Source organism: Etheostoma spectabile, chromosome 7, assembly GCF_008692095.1.
Source record: "Etheostoma spectabile isolate EspeVRDwgs_2016 chromosome 7, UIUC_Espe_1.0, whole genome shotgun sequence".
NCBI classification, from domain to species: domain Eukaryota; kingdom Metazoa; phylum Chordata; class Actinopteri; order Perciformes; family Percidae; genus Etheostoma; species Etheostoma spectabile.
In genome coordinates this window covers 24,557,561-24,575,641 of record NC_045739.1, presented here as the reverse complement: position 1 = coordinate 24,575,641, position 18,081 = coordinate 24,557,561, and the positions used below count along the sequence as shown (strand labels likewise).

General features: G+C 43.7%; 1 protein-coding gene and 1 long non-coding RNA gene across 4 annotated transcripts in view; one reads left to right on the top strand and one right to left on the bottom strand.

The window, feature by feature from the left end:
* LOC116691952 (uncharacterized) overlaps positions 1-152 on the bottom strand; it is a 20,713-nt gene extending 20,561 nt beyond the window's left edge. The window contains exon 1 of the long non-coding RNA XR_004332590.1: positions 139-152. This is a non-coding gene — a long non-coding RNA (uncharacterized LOC116691952). The remainder of the gene's footprint in view (positions 1-138) is intronic.
* The window catches only part of vps52 (VPS52 subunit of GARP complex), a 29,870-nt gene that overhangs the window by 9,164 nt on the left and 2,625 nt on the right, over positions 1-18,081 (top strand). For 2 of the 3 annotated variants that reach the window (XM_032519833.1, XM_032519832.1), the window contains exons 7-18: positions 1,564-1,714; positions 3,729-3,829; positions 4,629-4,761; positions 5,579-5,636; positions 7,127-7,260; positions 8,861-9,016; positions 9,143-9,261; positions 10,122-10,245; positions 11,277-11,372; positions 11,918-12,025; positions 14,694-14,759; positions 15,530-15,641. In XM_032519833.1, the coding sequence (XP_032375724.1) occupies positions 1,564-1,714; positions 3,729-3,829; positions 4,629-4,761; positions 5,579-5,636; positions 7,127-7,260; positions 8,861-9,016; positions 9,143-9,261; positions 10,122-10,245; positions 11,277-11,372; positions 11,918-12,025; positions 14,694-14,759; positions 15,530-15,641 (1,358 nt within the window). The remainder of the gene's footprint in view (positions 1-1,563; positions 1,715-3,728; positions 3,830-4,628; positions 4,762-5,578; positions 5,637-7,126; positions 7,261-8,860; positions 9,017-9,142; positions 9,262-10,121; positions 10,246-11,276; positions 11,373-11,917; positions 12,026-14,693; positions 14,760-15,529; positions 15,642-18,081) is intronic. The other variant, XM_032519834.1, reaches the window with a different exon arrangement.

The following is an 18,081-nucleotide window of genomic DNA, read 5'->3' as shown; positions in this document are numbered from 1 at the left end:
GGTATTCCAGCCCAGGACCATTGAACTACAATCCACAGATCCTCTGCATTGCTGGGTTTGGCCTCAGGAACAGTATTTTTGATGTCACCCCACAAGTGTTCTGTTGGATTGAGGTCCAGGGATTGGGCTGGCCACTACATAACATCAATCTGGTTCATCTGGAGCCCAGACTTTGCTCCTTACTGCTGTGTTTTAGGTCATTGTCTTGTTGAAAGGCCCATTTCACCATAAGGCAACATGACCTCTTCAAGTATTTTGATGTATTGAAATTTGATCCATGATCCCTGGTATGTGACATATAGGCCCAACACCACAGTATGAGAAACATCCCCACAAGATGATGTCAGCACCACCATGTTTTACCGTCTCCACAGTGTACTGGGGCTTGAATTTAGTGCATGGGGGTCGTCGGAAAAACTGTCTGCGTCCCCTAGACCCCAAAAAGACAGAATGTTGCTCCATTTCTCCTTTGGCCAGTCAATGTGTCCTTTGGCAAATTTCAACCTATTCAGTCCACCGGGGACTCTTCCTGGTTCCCGGGGGGGGGGGGGGGGGGGGGGGGGCGGGGGGAGGGGGGCGGGGGGGGCGGGGGGGTGGGTGGGGGGCGGGGGGGTGGGCGGGGGCTGGGGGGTGGGGGGGGGTGGGGGGGGGGGGGGGGGGGCGGGGGTGGCGCGGGGGGGGGGGGGGTGGGGGGGGGTGGGGGTGGGGGGGGGGGGTGGGGTGCGGGGGGGGGTGGGTGCGGCGGGTGGGGGGGGGGGGGGTGGGGGGGGGCGGGGGGTGTGGGGTGGGGGGGATAGGATGGGTGGGGTGGGGGGGGGGTTTGGGTGGGGGTGGGTGACGGGGAGGGGGGGGGGGGCGGGGGGGGGGGGGGTGGGAGGTCGGGGGGGGGTGGGGGGGTGGGGGGGGCGGGGGGGGCTTCTACCTGATAGCTTTGCTTCCCATAGCCTTCTTCTGATCGTAACAGTACTCACGGGTAACTCTAAGTATTCTTTTGATTTTCCTGGAGCTGATCATTGGTTGAGCCTTTGACATTTTGGCCGTTCTTCCATCCATTTGAATGGTAGTTGACTGTTTTCCCCCCACGTCGTTCAGGCTTCGGACGCCATTTCAAGGCATTTGAAATCATTTGGGCTGAGCAGCCTACCATTTTCTGCACTTCTTTATATTTTTTCCCCCATCCTATCAACAGTTTAATCAAAGTCCACTGTTCCTCAGAGCAATGTCTGGAACGAGCCATTTTGCTGAGTGTTTCAGTGTGAAATGCAACCATAACCAGCATGCACAACTTCCTTCCTTCCTTCCTTAAATATGGGCCATAATCGACACCTGTTTCTTCACAGAATCAAACACCTCACTAATTGAACACAACACTGCAATTATTTAGAACATGCGCCTTTTAATTACAGATTCAAGTTCACAGAATGAGCAGCATGCGTGTCACTTACTAGTACATTATTTGCCATGTAGAAATATCACTTCTACCAAAAAATATGCTTGATGAGGTTAGTGATGTTGGACCACCATTATTTTGAACACGACTGTCTAATTTTGTATCTGCGGCAGCACCATCCTGGACAGCCCAGTGACGGAGCAGGAGTTTCTGGAGCAGCTCCACGAGCTCAACAACAAGATCAACTTCGCCAAAGAGCTGAGCTTCAGAGAGACGCTGGCCTGCGCCGACATCCAGGACATCGTCGACCGCCTCAAACTCAAGGTGAGGAACAGAGGGGGGGGGGGGGGGGGGGGGGGGGGGGGGGGGGGGGGCAGTTTCTAACAAACTTCTCAACAGTGGATACGTTGCTGCTAGAGGTGTGACGAGATCTCGTCCCCTCTCGTTAGATTAAATGTGACGAGATGTCTCGTCGAGGTAAAGTGTCTCGGTATATTATCAGCACACAAGTGCAGAGCAGCAGCCTTGAAACTATCATAGAAGATCCCTCGCCCGTTCTCCAACGTCGCCTCTTGAGTTTACTTTTGTAGAGAAATAGCGAAAGAAAACAGCTGCCTGTAAAACCCAGCAGTTATACCGAGAGAAGCCGGTCATTTGAGTTTGTTGTTTGCGAAACCTTTCAGTGCTCGTTTTTTATTTTTTATTTTGTGTGTTTTGACTGAATAAAGGGCTTTTTTCCAGTCTTATTTCTTCATTGAAGCTTTCTGTAAAATAATGTCAAAATCTCGTCTCGACCTCGTGTCTCGTCTCGTGAGCGGGGTGTCTCGTCACACGCCCCTTGCTGCTTTACTTTTTGAAAAATGTATTTGGACATAACTAAGTAATAACTGAGTAACTAAGTGACTGTTAAATGTTGGTCTATAAATCATAGGGCCGGGTAAGCAGAAATCTTAGATACCGGTTCCAAAACAATACTTTTTCCTACTTCCGATTTTATAAACATGAATATTAACCAAAACAATGACAACGTTACACATGACGGCACAGATCTTTTTATTTATTTTCCAGCTCCTACTACGTGAGCCGTCTCTGTAACGTAGAGTTTTACCTGCTTGTCTCTGCTAGTGGTGTGAACCCTCACTGGTCTGATTCTGTTATCCTGTCAACGATTCAAATCGATTAGATATCCTGATGATATCCCAAAATGTATTACATACACATGTTCTTTATCAACAAGTTCGAGCAGTCAGGTATACATGACCTCCCATTTTTATTGTACCTGCTCTTAATATGTATGTAGCGGAGTCAGCAGACAAAAGGCAAAAACTAAAAAAGTAACATCATTAGGCAATATAAATCGTCTGTCACTGCATCGATGCTGTGATTCATTTCAACACCATTAATCTCTGCAACGGGCAACATTAAACAGCCAATCACAAACATGATTAGATCTGGGCAGAAGCATGCTGCGTGCTTATTGGCTCACTGACGCTGATGTTTTTACTCCTTAGGTATTAAAGTTGGGTGATGAGTGTCGAGGTATTTTTTGATACTAGGCAATGTGGTCACGCATTGAAAGTGTTGATCCAGAACCCAGCCCTACTGAAACACACAGATCACAACACATACAGCCTAATTGTATTGGTAACTAACACATTTTTATCTTGAACGCAAAATTGAAAATCAAATAATACATTTGTGTCATTTTTTCATAACTGTTTATACTTTTCTGTTCCCGGTATCTGTCTTTTATTGTCTGTAAAGCGACCTTGAGTGCTTAGAAAGGCGCTGTTAAATGAAATGTATTTTTATTATTATTATTATTATTATTAGATCTTGGCAGAAGCATGCTGCATGCTTATCGGCTCACTGACGCTGATGAGATTTACTCCTTAGGTATTAAAGTTGGCCCTACTGAAACAATTAGATCACAACACATACAGCCTAAAGTGACTTCATCAGATCTCTTTTGCTAGCCCCAACCCCCCAAAGAAAAATATTAAATTAACTACATTATAAGAACAAGATCACTATCTAACACTTTTAGCTTGAATGGAAAATTGAAAAATTAAAATATAATTTTTTTTTGATCTGTTAATTGACTAGTTGTTGCAGCTCTAAAGAAAACAGTTGGATGAAAAGCCATCATTAATGCAAAAACACACAAAATTATATGAATATTTTGTGCGGCACAAACATTCTGCAGAGTCATCTCTGTCGGTCTCTTTTTTTTATTTGAAGAAACTGGTTCTCCCCTGATTTTCCATTATCCTTACTCTTCTGTGAAATGACTCTCTAAATGACATGAGACTTAATGAATGTTTCTTTCTCACTTCAGGCGGTGTCAAAGATTCGAGAGTTCATTCTTCAGAAGATCTACTCGTTCAGGAAGCCGATGACAAACTACCAGATCCCACAGAACACGCTGCTGAAGTACAGGTGAGCACAGCGCCCCCTGCTGCTTCTCCAGGACGCTCTTAACCCTCATGTTGTCCTCATGTTGTCCTCATGTTGTCCTCATGTTGACCTCATGTTGTCCTCATGTTGTCCTCATGTGTCTTCAGTTGTGATCATATTGTCCTGTGGTGTCTATGTTGACTCATGTTGACTCATGTGTCTATGTGTCTTCATGTTGTCTTCATGTTGCCATGTTGTCCTCATGTTGTCCTCATGTTGTCCTCATGTTGTCTCATGTTGTCCTATGTTCCTCCATGTTGTGATCATGTTGTCCTCATGTTGTCCTCATGTTGACCTCATTGTGACCTCATGTGTCCTCATGTTGTCCTCATGTTGACCTCATGTTGTCCTCATGTGCCTCATGTTGCCTCATGGTGATCATGTTGTCCTCATGTTGTCCTCATGTTGACCTCATGTTGTCCTCATGTTGTCCTCTGTGTGCGCATGTTTTCCTTGGGTCAAACTGACCCGTTTTCCTATAGCAATGTTTTTTTTAACTTCCCAAAATAACATGATTGATTCCACACAACGCTGGACAACAGTCAATTTTTTTACCCTCTAATTATCTGTTTTGGAAATAAATGGGTTGGCATTAAGAATCGGTCTTTGAATAGTTTTTTTTTCTTTCTTAAATTCTCAATTTTACGATTCCATCCTTGATTCTGTTATAACAGAATCTATTGGGCTCTGCGTTAATGCTGCCGTCGGTCTGGGAGAAACCCTGTCCTGACATGTAGACCTGCACCCCTTTGACTCTGTGCTTTGTTTCGTCTCGCTGTAGATTTTTCTACCAGTTCCTTTTGGCCAATGAGAGAACGGTCGCAAAGGAGATCAGAGACGAGTACGTGGACACGATGAGCAAGATTTACTACAGCTACTTCAAGTCGTACAGCAGCCGGCTGCTCAAAGTGCAGGTCGGTGGATTCTCACAGCTTCTGTTTCCTCCAACTCACACATGAATGAATCCTCACAGCTACAGTAAGACTCAGCTTCGTCGGGGCTCCCGTGCTTTATTTTAGACAAGGCCTTGTTGCTGGGCAGATTAGGGGTTCTTTTATATATTAACACAAGCTTTCTAATCACAATGTAGTTTTCTAGACAAATGTAGCATACATTGCCTCATAGGGCTGGGCAATATGACATGGCGCCAATGATGTATAGCGTCAAAACAATATCAAAGTGTTTAACGTATATATATTTTTCTATATTGTTTCTTTCGCAATGTTGAAAAAACAGTGATGGAAATGGGTTATATATCTATACATTCATTCATATATGAATATGAATATTGCCACAACATTATATATAAATGTATATATCGTTAAAGAGATATTAACTGGATCCAGATAGAAGATTTTTGGCCATATCTCCCTGGCCTATTTGATCAAATACATATCGTTATTTGACAGTTAACTGAATATCTTTGAGTTGTGGACAACACAAGACATTTGAGGACGTCTTCTTGGGCTTTTTGGGATACACTGATCCACATTTTTCACCAATTTCTGACATTTTTAGACCCAACAACTCATCCATTCTTGAGAAGATAGTTGTTGTTGCAGCCCTGATCAGAATCCACTTATAAACAGAAACATGTTGAATTTAATCAAATAAAGCTGATAGCATACGGAGGAAAAAGAGAGATTATTTCGGTAAGTCTGGCAGGAATGTAGTATCAGCGGCTACGTGTTTCGGTATTTGTTTTGTGATGTTTCTGTGTTCTGTCGGCAGTACGAGGAGGTCGCAGACAAAGATGACCTGATGGGAGTAGAAGACACAGCCAAGAAAAATATCCTTTAAACGTCATTCCACTGATTTACTCAGTAATGTGCCACCAAAAACTAGCTAGTAAACATTCATTAATATGTACAGTGGCTTGAGAAAGATTACAACTAACTAAAATAAAACCATGCCAATCTCTATGTATGGTGAAGGGTGTGTGATGATGTGGGGGGGGGTTAGTGTAATTCCAAAGGCCAAGGGAAGTGGCTAGTGCATGTTCAAATTTGACCAGCGTTGTTTTCTTGGTTAGTGAGTGATCAAATCTACCACTTTACTATCATACCAGCATTTGGCTGGTGGGTGGTGCTTATTTTGGACTCTGCATGCCGTTGCCTAGACTCCCTAAATCTGTAGAGACACAAACATTCATACGTGAAGAGGTGTGGTTATTAGTAGGATTGGCTGGCTCTTTTGCATACAACAATAAGCTATTTAAATACCCTAATAATTGTTGGCAGGATTTCAACAAACATGCACGTGGCATAGTGAATCCTTAGGTTGAACTGTATCTGTGGATCTTAATGACTACTTTACCTATAGGCCAGTTTATCTTTGTTAAGGGGTCCCGGACCCCCTGTTGAAGATCCCTGCTTTAAGAAGCCCTGCATTAGCATACGGCTAAGTCCCCCTTAGGTTATTTACCTAACTATGACAGGCCGGATCATTGAATCCAGTTAATATGTTGATCTGGTTCTGATTGCAGTCTGGTCAGCAAGAATAGGTCGGACCTCCGTCGTTTGGTCCTGTGCAGCAGCTGTCTGGGAGGAGCTTTAGTTAATATGCAGCTGCTGGACACACAGGTAACAAGGAAACAAACCCACACAGATAGGAGGAGTTATGGTGTGACTGATATGTTACTAATGTATCCTTCTAATGTCGTCACAAGGTCGTAATGACTCTACATGTTGTTGTTTTTAGTAGTTTCTTTGACACAGACGAAGTGTTAATGTAAATTTGCTGTATTTTATAAAGCGCTTTTCTAGTTTTAACGAATAATCAAAGGAACCATTCTGGCTGCCGTACAAGGTGCTCTCCAGATACACACATTCAACTCGCAACTTGGGGTTCAGTGTCTTGCCCAAGGACACTTCGATATGGGACTGCAAGGCCAGGGATTGAACCACCAACCTTCCAAGTGGCAGGCAACCGCTCTACCACTGAGCCACAGCCGCCTCCGAGTGTTCAAGTGTTCGAACACGTCCCACTGAAACAACGGTGGCTCCTTTCCAAGAATGATAACAAGAACTGGCAGATGATAGAGGAAAGGTTTGAAATTAAGAAAAAAGACACGCCTCAGGGCCTGTTCAGTGGTTGTTTGTACTGTACATGCTCACCTAATTACCCAGGCGTGTCTCACATACCGATCATGAGAACACGCAGATCTGATATCTGCTCAGTAACTGGTCCCGAGGGAGTCTCTCGTGGCGCCATCGCACGCGGACACCGCTGAAACTGTGTAAACTGAAGCACGTGCAGCTCCTTGACTTCCTGCTGCAGGTTTCTTCTCCAAGCCGTCTCTGAAGAGCAGGAACACCATCTTCACTCTGGGCCAGAGGGGGGGCATCCTGAGTCCCACGGAGCTGGAGGGGCCGATCCTGGTCCCGCATACGGCTCAGAGAGGAGACAGCAGGGTGAGACGCCACAAACACCCCGACACGTTTTCACCCAATCTGCTGAGCAGGAGCTAGAATTAGGGTCCTCATCATTAGATAATGTATAATAATGTATACTGTATAGATGGATAAGTTTGTATTCTTTTCATTTTAATAATTATTTATCACAAATTACCTAAATTAATTCACAAATTGGATTGTCGTAGAGGTGTTCCGATTTTCTTCCTTTCAGATACGGATTTCGATACCTGAACCTGCGTATCGGCCGATATCCAGTACCAATCCGATTCCAGTGCGTTTAATATGTATTATATCTATATTATTAATTTAGTTTTTAACTTTTTTACATACTACTATCCCTGTGGACCTGGCTCAGTTAATCTGTATAGCATTTATTATTATATGTATAGCATTTATTATATCAAGATGCATCTCAAAGTCCCCTGAGCCGCTCCGTTGAGGACTGGGCCTCTGGATCTGGGCGCCTGCTCTACCAGGTGAGCTACCCGGGCGCCCGATAAGATGCCTGATATAACGAGGGGTTACTGTCATTAACATATCAGACGGAATGATGTATAACCTTCAGCTGTTGATCAATCAATGCAACAAATTATCTTTAATCAATCGTTGTTGGGGCGCCCTCGTAGCTCGCCTGGTAGAGCGTGCGCCCCGTGTACCGAGGTTCAGTCCTTACCGCGGCGGCTCTAGTTCAATTCCAACCCGGGGCCATTTGCTGCATGCCACCCCCCTCTCCTTTACACGTTCCTTCCTTAATCTTACCTATCAGATAAAGGCAATAAAAGCCCCAAAAAATTGGGGTTAGTGCCCGCACAAGGACAAGTGTGAAACCGCAAACACACAACAAATGACAATAAAATGTTCAACACCAAGCACCCAAAACCTTAAGAACAATAACAGATAAATAGGAATACGTTTTTTTTATTTATTAGTAACATAAAAATATAAAATCCAACCCCAAATCTGAGGTCGTAGGACTATCCAAATTTTCTAAATGGAAAAAGATGAGTTCAGTTTCTTAAGTTTCTGAGATTCTCAGTTAAGAGACATAACAATATTTTCAGTTTATTGATGCAGTGAAAAATCCTCTGGGCTCCTCCGATTAACACCCCACCCCCCCTAGTAACACCAGTGGACAATGTGTGTCTTAAACGCAAAACAAATGAACATTTTTTCATTTTTTTATTCATCATTCTCATTTCCTATTTCAGAACTGTTCATAATGTTCATACTGTCCATATTGTAATATAATAACATAATACTATTTATCCCAGTATCCTTTGCACTGTATATGTTCCACATATGAATAATTTAATTGAACTCTTCATTGCACTCAGGCTTCTGTATTGTTTCCGTTTAGAGTATGTATATGTTGTGTATATATTGTCTATATATTAGTGTGTGTGTGTGTGTATATATTGTTTTGGTTGTTTTGTATGTGTAAGCACATTGTGAGCAACGATGCTCCAAAGAAAAATTCCTCGTATGTGTCCTCATACCTGGCAAATGAAGCTGGTTCTGATTCTGATGGCTCTTACACAAGTTGTATCGTATCATAACAGAAGATCATGTACATGAAATGCTTCTCTTTGTCCTCCAGTATCCGTATGAGACGCTGTTCCGCAGCCAGCACTACGCGCTGCTGGACAACGGCTGCAGGGAGTACCTCTTCCTCTCCGACTTCTTCATGGTGACGGGAAACTCCGCCCTCGACCTCTTCAACAGCATCATGGGGAAGACGCTCAGCATGTTCCTGGTACCCACAATGCACCTCAAGCCTCACGTTCCGCACTGTTGAAATGTGTTTAATGCCACGTGGAGACGACATTCATATTGTGTAAGTCAGTCCTGTTCTCTGTCTGTGTCTGCTCCGTCTCTGCAGAAGAGCATGTCCACGTATGTGTCCGACTGCTACGACAGCATCGCCGTCTTCCTCTGCATCCACATCATCCTGCGGTTCCGAGCCATCACCGCCAAGAGGACCATCCCCGCCCTCGACAAGTCAGTGTCCCATCAGTGACTAAACGAGTGCGCTTGGAATTCAGTTGTCAATGTTGGTCTGTTTCAGGGCCTCGAAGGTATTGTAACTCACTCAGTGCGTAAACCAGCAGTCCATTTTTTGTGACAAAAAATAAAAATTAACTGAAAACGGGTCAATTTGACCCAAGGACAACATGAGGGTTAAAGCTATAGTGCGTGGTCTCTGTCGCCCCCATGAGGAATTCTAAGTAATGACAACAACACTGTCGCCGCATCCACATGATAAAAGCCTTCCGTGACCGCTCATGACTGGATTTTAGTTTCCTTTCTCTTTCTTTGTGTTGGCGTTCTAACCTCCGGTGGATTTCTCTGCAGGGTAAATCCAGACAGCTAGCGAGGCTATCCGTCCAATCTGAGTTTTCTGTTGCACGACTAAAACTACCTTTGAACGTACAACATGTTCCACCAAAACAAGTTCCTTCCCCGAGGCCATTTTGCAGCAGCGCGGTGGTTCCGTGAAGCACTTAGCGGCGCCTTAGACGATTGTGATTGGTTCAAAGCAATGCCAATAAACCAGAGCATGTTTTTCTCCCATCCCGGAATACTGTGTGGACAAGCCAGACCCTCCTCCACAGTGTTAGGGAGGAAGGTCTGGCAAAGCGAGATTATGCTAGGCCTATCAGTATTGGAGAAAGAGGCGCATTCTTAAAGTGTTTTTGACAGTTTAGAAAAACGTGAATGAAATCATCCTGGAAAGATTAATGAAATCGCTCCTAAATCATCACTCCTAAATCTGTCTGTCTGTGTGTCTCTCACTCTGTGTGTCTCTCACTCTGTGTGTCTCTCTCTGTCTGTCTGTCTGTCTGTCTGTCTGTCTGCAGGTACTGGGAGGCCGTGTTGGAGCTGCTGTGGCCAAGATTCGAACTGATTCTGGAGATGAACATCCACAGCATCAGAAACACAGACCCTCAGAAACTAGGAGTACTGGACACCAGACCACACTATGTAGGTCTACACACACACACACACACACACACACACACACACACACCCTCCCTGCATGTGTTTGATCGCACATGTATCACCACATACATCATAAATCAGTGTAAAAGGGTTGAAGGAAACGGAGACACTCAACAGGGTAAAGGTTAAAACTTGTCCCTAAATGGCTCAATTGTGTTGATTAAGCCAAGAATATATTAAAGGCTATTAAAACACACACACACACACACACACACACACACACACCCCCCTCTTGACTCCCTCAGCTCCTTCAACCCTTTGACACGTAGATCAAGCTGAACTCTCGACACACCCGACAGCACTCCACACAGACCAGTCAGAATACTTTGTTACTATACTTAAGGATAGTTTTCACGTTTCTGTACTTTGCTATTTATATTTATAGAAACTGTCAGTTTTACGCCACTGCATTTCCTAAATAAAATGTATGCTTTTACTCCGATATGTTTCCCCTCAGCCTCTTCGTCACTAGCGAGAAATGTTTGGTGGGAAATATTCTTCCTCACAAACAAATAAAAATGACATCTGCTTTTCTCTTTGTCAGACTTGATGTTTTCAGTAGTGGAAACCCTGAATATTACGCTTTACTGTAAGGAAGCCACAATTACTTACATTTTATGTGAGAAAATTACTTTTCATACTTAAGTACAGCAAATAGCCGATACTTTAAGACTTTTGCTCCAGTGATATCCTAAAACGGGACTCTTAACTTCTACCAAAGTCAATTTCTTGTTAGATACCTTTACTCAAGTATTGCTTTCAAGTACTTTATACAGGACTGACGCTGTGTGTGTGTGTGTGTGTGTGTGTGTGTGTGTGTGTGTGTGTGTGTGTGGTGTGTGTGTGTGTGTTGTGTGTGTGTGTTGTGTGTGTTGTGTGTGTGGTGTGTGTGTGTGTGTGTGTGTGTGTGTGTGGTGTGTGTGTGTGTGTGTGTGTGTGGTGTGTGTGTGTGTGTGTGTGTGTGTGTGTGTGTGTGGTTGTGTGTGTGTGTGTGTGTGTGTTTGGGATTTCAGATCACTCGTCGCTACGCAGAGTTCTCGTCGGCCATCGTCAGCATCAACCAGACGTTTCCCAACGAGAGAACCCACACTCTGCTGGGGCAGCTGCAGGTAAAACACACACACACACACATACAAACACACTCTGATATAACCCTTGTGTTGTCTTCCTATCAAAATTGACAATCACCACTTTTACTGAGACTTTTTTTTTCCCGATGTTTTTAACTTTTTCTCATGTTTTTGTCCCTTATTTCATCACTGTTTATGCTTTTGTTTGATGTTTGTCACACTTTAGTTTTACAGTTTTTGGAATTTATGGTCAATAAACCTCATTTATAGGAAATTATACCTAATGTTCGAGTTAGAAAAGCAGAAATTGGGAATTTTTTAGACTAAAATTAAAGGAATGGATGTTGATGGATAATCCCAGACTGGAATATATCATACCCGTTTCAAAGATACACAATTTGAAGTACACTGTAAAGCCAAAGTATTTACACATTTTAATGTAAAAATAAAAGCCGGTAGAGATCACGGTGTCCTGTTACATGTAACATGTTCTACTGCAGTGAAATAAATGGTGACTTTATTTCATTACTCTGTTCCACAGACTGAACGGGTCATGTGTGGTAAAAACTTGATTTGTCTTGCAGGTTGAGGTGGAGAACTTTGTGCTAAAGATGGCGGCGGAGTTTCCCTCCAGAAGAGACCAGCTCATCTTCCTCATCAACAACTACGACATGTTGCTCAGCGTCCTCATGGTGAGCTGGGACGACTCGCATCTTCCTGCTTGTCTTTTACAGCGCGTTTTCATTGCCTCAGAACTCGGAAAGCCGGAGCTAGGAATGATGTCGCACCCGAGTTGAATGCGTTACATTTACAAGTCCGATTTTTTTTAAATTGTGGGGTTGTTATTGTTTCCAATAGACCTGCAATAGAAGGTCGTTAAGTAGACGCAAAAAGGCAGCGCTAGATCGGCTTAATTTAGTGTCAAGAAGAGTCCAAGGAGACAAAAAGGTAACGTCTCTAAAAGTTGTGAAGGGTAGAGACACTGAGGGTGATCACCAAAGGAGCACTAACATGGACTAATTAGTCTGAAGATAGTCTCAAGTGGGTTAGGGTTAGGGTTTTATACAGAGAAAGACAGACTCAAAGGGTCGCACTTTAAAGAAAAAGTGTTAATGTGTAGTGTCAAAAATAGACACGAAAGGCAGCGCTAGATCGGCTTAATTAGTGAGAAGAAGAGTCCAAGGAGACGAAAGGTAACGTCTCTAAAAGTAGAGTCGTGAAGGGTAGAGACACTGAGGGGGATCACCAAAGGAGCACTAACATGGACTAATTAGTGGGAAGGTGGTCTCAAGTTTACACTTGTGTTTTATCTATTTTATGAATTTTGTGTAAAGCACTTTGAATTGCCCTGTTGCTGAAATGTGCTCTACAGATAAAGCTGCCTTGCCTTTTTCGCTGCAGACATGTCGACGTGTCATAGTGGAAAAGCACAGCTGTGCTCAAAACCATTAGTGATGGCTGCTTTCCTCAAGGGGAGGCCCTGGTGTTGTGCATGCGGACCCACTGAAAGAGCTTACTGGGACACTTGATGGAATCGAGCCATGGTTAAGGTTGTTAATTTCAGCTGTGCTTGTCCTACTATGACAAGTCAAAATGTCTGCTGGGAAAAAGGTCCATGTGTAAGGGACAATGTAGAGCGAGGCGGTTGTTACAGCGAATACAACCCCGACAGGGTGATCAGCCTTCATCTCGTTTCCTTTTTGCACAGCCGCTGCATGGTGACGCACCTGTGAGTTAATATTAAACATGTTGCAATGTAGCTACGCTAACTAGTTAGCGTTGTTGTACCTGCTGTTCTGACAGCTGATCTGCTGTCTTTGCTTAAACTGGAGGACAGAATTTGCGCCACTTTTCCCCACAGCTGATAAATTACCCGGACTTCTTTCAGCGGATTGATTGATAGCTGTCCGCCAGAGTGAACAGAACTGCGTCTATGGCAACGGTGTGTTATCAAGAAAATAGCAGGCCGTTTTCTACATTAGAATTCAACCGAGCCATGTCATAACAGTTGAAAACAACGCATTACGCTGTTTTTGTGCATACAAATATACATAACGTGTCCACTGTTAGAAGTTGGACAGGACTGTGTGTATGGCTGATTTTAGTGAGACACAAATAAGACAGAAGTGCTTATAACTGTATGTTAACACAGCTTTCACTAATAATGATGCAGAAACCAACCATGTGGTTTTTTTTTTAATTTGTTTATTAATCCCCAGTGGGGAAATTACAGTTCACACTCTGTTAGTAATCACACACAGGCCTGAAATACACACACATGGAGAGATGTCTCCAATGGAGTACTGCGAGGTTGTCTGACCTCCCAACTCCCTTCAGGGGGAGTGTTTTCAACTTTGACCTTGGAAAATGTCGACTCCTAACCGTACGTTCACACCGCCACCGACTTGAGCGTCTAAAGATACCGGAAGTCATTCATTTTCAATGGAAGCTTCTCTCAGCTGCAAGGAGCGGCAAATCTGTCGGCGTCGCGTTTTGGGCGTTTTGAGCGTGTTGAGCGTCAATCAAAAAAGTTGAAATTTTTCAACTTTATGGTAATGAGCTATGACGCGGTCAGCGGCAAGCAGCGGCTAACGCCAGCCGCCAATCGGAATATAGACGTCCTTCACGCTGGCTGTTCCTGGAGAAACATACATGTAATCTTTGGTTCCTACCAAAACATTATTCCGGGACAAGCTCATAATCCCGTTGCTGGGTTACCTTTTGTTTATAATATAACGTTGTTTGTTACATAGGCAAAGTTAACGCTACCTGCCGGTCACATCCGCTCACAGCACGGGTCACTAGTTATCTGGCCTAGTTAGTCTGGGTCCCTAGGTTAGTCTGGATCACTAGGTTAGTCTGGGTCACTAGTATCTGGTTCCCTAAGTCTGGATCACTGGTTAGTCGGGTCCCTAGGTTAGTCTGGATCACTAGGTTAGTCTGGGTCCCTAGGTTAGTCAGGGTCCCTAGGTTAGTCTGGATCACTAGGTTAGTCTGGGTCCCTAGATTAGTCCGGCGGCTGCTCGCTCTGCCTGCACGCCGCTACGGCTCAGCGGCTAACGAGCGAGCTAACTGCTAACAGACCCCGTTGCGACCAATTAATAGAACTTCTGTCATTATATAGTAATGTATAAAGGTTTCTAGTGTCAGTGTATTGGCCGTGGCTGCGTGAGCTTCTCCCGGTCGAACAGAAAACGCCGCCACGTCAGAGCGGCCAAAGCGTCACAAAGCTTCCCCGTACTTTTTGACAAGCGGCCTTGGCGGGGCGGCCAGAGCTTTTTTGCAGCTCAAGTCGGTGGCGGTGTGTACGTACGGTTATGGTAACGTCTGTGTGGTGCTTGTTGTCCCCTGTCTGTCCAGGAGAGGGCAGCAGACGACAGTAAAGAGGTGGAAGGTTTCCAGCAGCTGCTCCTGGCCCGGACACAGGTAAACGTCACAAATCATCTCTCCGTAAATCGGGGAATCTCTGTATGTCTGTTTGTGCGTGCGTGTGTATGTATGTGTGTCTGTTGTCTTTGAAATATCTCATGAACCATCCGATCTCCTTTACACTTGGTTTCCCAATTGTTAAAACCTGTATTTATTCAGGCAGGGACATTGCGAGCAAGCTCTCTTTTCCAATGACGCTCTGATGACAGCACAAATAAAAATAAATACAAAGAGCAATCTAAAAAATGACTACAAATAAATAATCTGATCATAAACATAATTTGATCATAAAATACCCAAATTACAATTTGTACCAAAAAAGAATTACTGATGTAGGTGAATAAGATAACTTTTAAAAAGAAGAGCACTCCCTATGCAACAATGAACTTGGAATTTGGAGCCGTTTAGACAGCGTTGGATTTTGGAAATTAATAAACTGAAGACAACTAAATCTGCAACGTCCTGCCAGGTGAATGTAGTACAATGGTTTCCTCTAAAGTAGAAGTACTCAGTCATAAGTAGTAGGCTACACCAGGGCTGTAGTATGGGACGTTCCTTCACTGCTTTTTTCTCAAAGTCCACTTTGTTAAATCGCTGTATTTTTCTAAGATTTTGCCGTTTTTCACAGCATGTCACGTAATTCTGTATTTTCATTTTTGCATGACTGAGCCTTATCATTATAGGTTCTGTTTGGCTTATTCTGCCATCAGGATAACATAAGATGAATAAAGAAATGCCACCCACGGGTGTAATTCTTGAACCTCCAGGAGTTTATCGAGGAGATTCTGTCCCCCCCCTTCGGAGGGATGATCGCCTTCATGAAGGAGGCCGAGGCTCTGATGGAGAAAGGGCAGCTGGACCGGCTAAAGAACGAAGAAGGTGAGAAGAGTCGATTTGGTTTTTTTTGGTTTGACATTTTCCTTTTTCTTTTGAAATGTGTTTTTTTTTTTTTTTATTTTTTTTTTTTATACATGTACATTTTATTTTGAAAATCATCATTTTTATTTTCACCATTTTAAGTTTAATCAAAAATTGTACTTTAAAGAAAAAAGGAATGAGGATATCTGGAACAAGCCAAAAGTAAAAGTGACGACTTACCGTAGAGCAGGGGTCTTCAACAGGGGTCCGCGACCCTAGGGGGTCCGCGGAGGTACATGCAGGGGGGTCGCAAAAGTTTTGGTGGATTAGACTTTTTTTTATATTCCCCCCCCCCCCTCCACCCCCCCACCCCCCCCCCCCCCCCCCTGCAATTTTTCCACTAATTGAAATGTCTTTAAATCCACATTAACATGAACTCAACACACTGTAGTAAACAGATAGATGGAGGCAGAAGAGTCTTTCAGTCATCAATGCACACATGGCACTATAGGACAGTTTGATAAACACATAAGTTATACAATAATAATAGGGGGTCCCCGCTCCTCCATCGCCATCAGTTTGGGGTCCTCTGGCCTGGAAAAAAGTTGAAGACCCTGGTGTAGAGAGTAAAGAGAAGTACTTCCACTCTACAAAGTACAAAGTCCCTGATCCTCTGGGGCGCCGGTGGATGGATGAGTGAGATGGTAAAGACATGTGTTCTGCCTGGTGTAGAGCGACCTGATTGGTCAATAAAGTTTGGGTTTCACTAAATGATGATGTGTGTGTGGTGGTGTGTGGTGTGTGGAAGCAGCGGCTTATACACTGTCCCATTTATAAAAATAAATAATAAAAATAAAATACAAAAAAAAAACCCCCCCCCCCAACTATAACGTATATAAACATGCGCGCAACCGCGCACAGCGCCACCAAACAACAACAACAACAACCAACAACGCAACACAAAATGAATGGTCGCAATGACCTCCGAGGTCAGAGGGGTCAAAGAAAAATAAAGAGCGTTCCTTGTTACTTATTTGCCTGGTTTTATTTTAAATGTTGCCACAGTTCTATCGTTGGTTAAAATCATGGAACATATGCTATTCTATATGTTTTTAAATATTTATTTTATTTCTGGAAATCAACTTGCGACCCCCCCCCCCCCACCCCACCCCCCCCCACCCCCCCCCCCCCCCCCCACCCCCACCCCCGGCTCTCCACCCCCCTGTGGGTCCGACCCCCCCCCCCCCCCGACCCCCCCCTGGCTCTCCACCCCCTGTGGGTCCCGACCCCCCCCGGTCTCTCCCCACCCCTGTGGGTCCCCGACCCCCCGGCTCTCCACCCCCCTGGGTCCCGACCCCCCCCGGCTCTCCACACCCCTGTGGGGCCCGATACCCCCACGGCTCTCCACCCCTGTGGGTCCCGACCCCCCCCCGGCTCTCCACCCCCCTGTGGGTCCCGACCCCCCACTTTGGGAATCACTGGTCTAGACAAGTGAATGAATAAATCAACGTGAAATTACAAGGAAAAAATAACACGTAAAGACATTTGAGAGTAGGCTAACATCGGCTATTTTATCTGCTTTTTATATGTTTGGCTGTTTTTAACTTTAATGTTTAATTTCTTCTACTGCACTGTAACTTTTACCATGCTAATCATTGGTATGTGAAGCACTTTTAGTGGCCCTGTTGCTGAAATGTACCATACACATAAAGCTGCCTCGCCTTCTGTTGTTAGACTAGATTAGGTTAGACTTTATTCATCCCACAACGGGGAAATTTCCTCATTACAGCAGCAGCATTTTCTTCAATAACAGCAAAAAAACCAAAAACACACAAACAAGTAAACGCACAAGAAATACAGGCAAACAGTAGACAACGATTATATGGTGGACTGAAAGTAACCCTTGTGTTGTTTTTTTGGTTTGACATTTTACTTTTTCTTTTGAAATGTGCTTTTTTCTTTCTTTTTTTCACATGTACATTTTATTTTGAAAATCATCATTTTATTTTCACCATTTTAAGTTTAATCAAGATTGAAAATGAATATTTTGGGGGGGGGGGGGCTTTTCCAATGTTTTTTTTTCACTTTTTCCAGCTTTTTTTGTTGTTTTTGTTTTAAAAACCTGAGCTGGTTTAATAAAGGTTTTTTTTATTCTTATTATTCTTGGAATTCATGGTCAAAAAACGTCATTTATATCAAATGATACATCCATTTTTACCTAAAAAGGCAGAAATGATGAATTATTTTGACTTGAATAGTTAAGATCAGAGGATGTTGAGTGGATCTCAGATGGGTAGATGTCAAAGTTTAGTCCGGATACTGGTTTTAAACCATTAAACGAAATAATTCAACTGCTAAAAGACTAAATAAAAAAAAATAAAAATTCAATGAAAGTAATATTGTATGGAATCATCCATGTTAGTTTTGGGCAATTCGGTTGATAGAAATCCATATTTCTGGT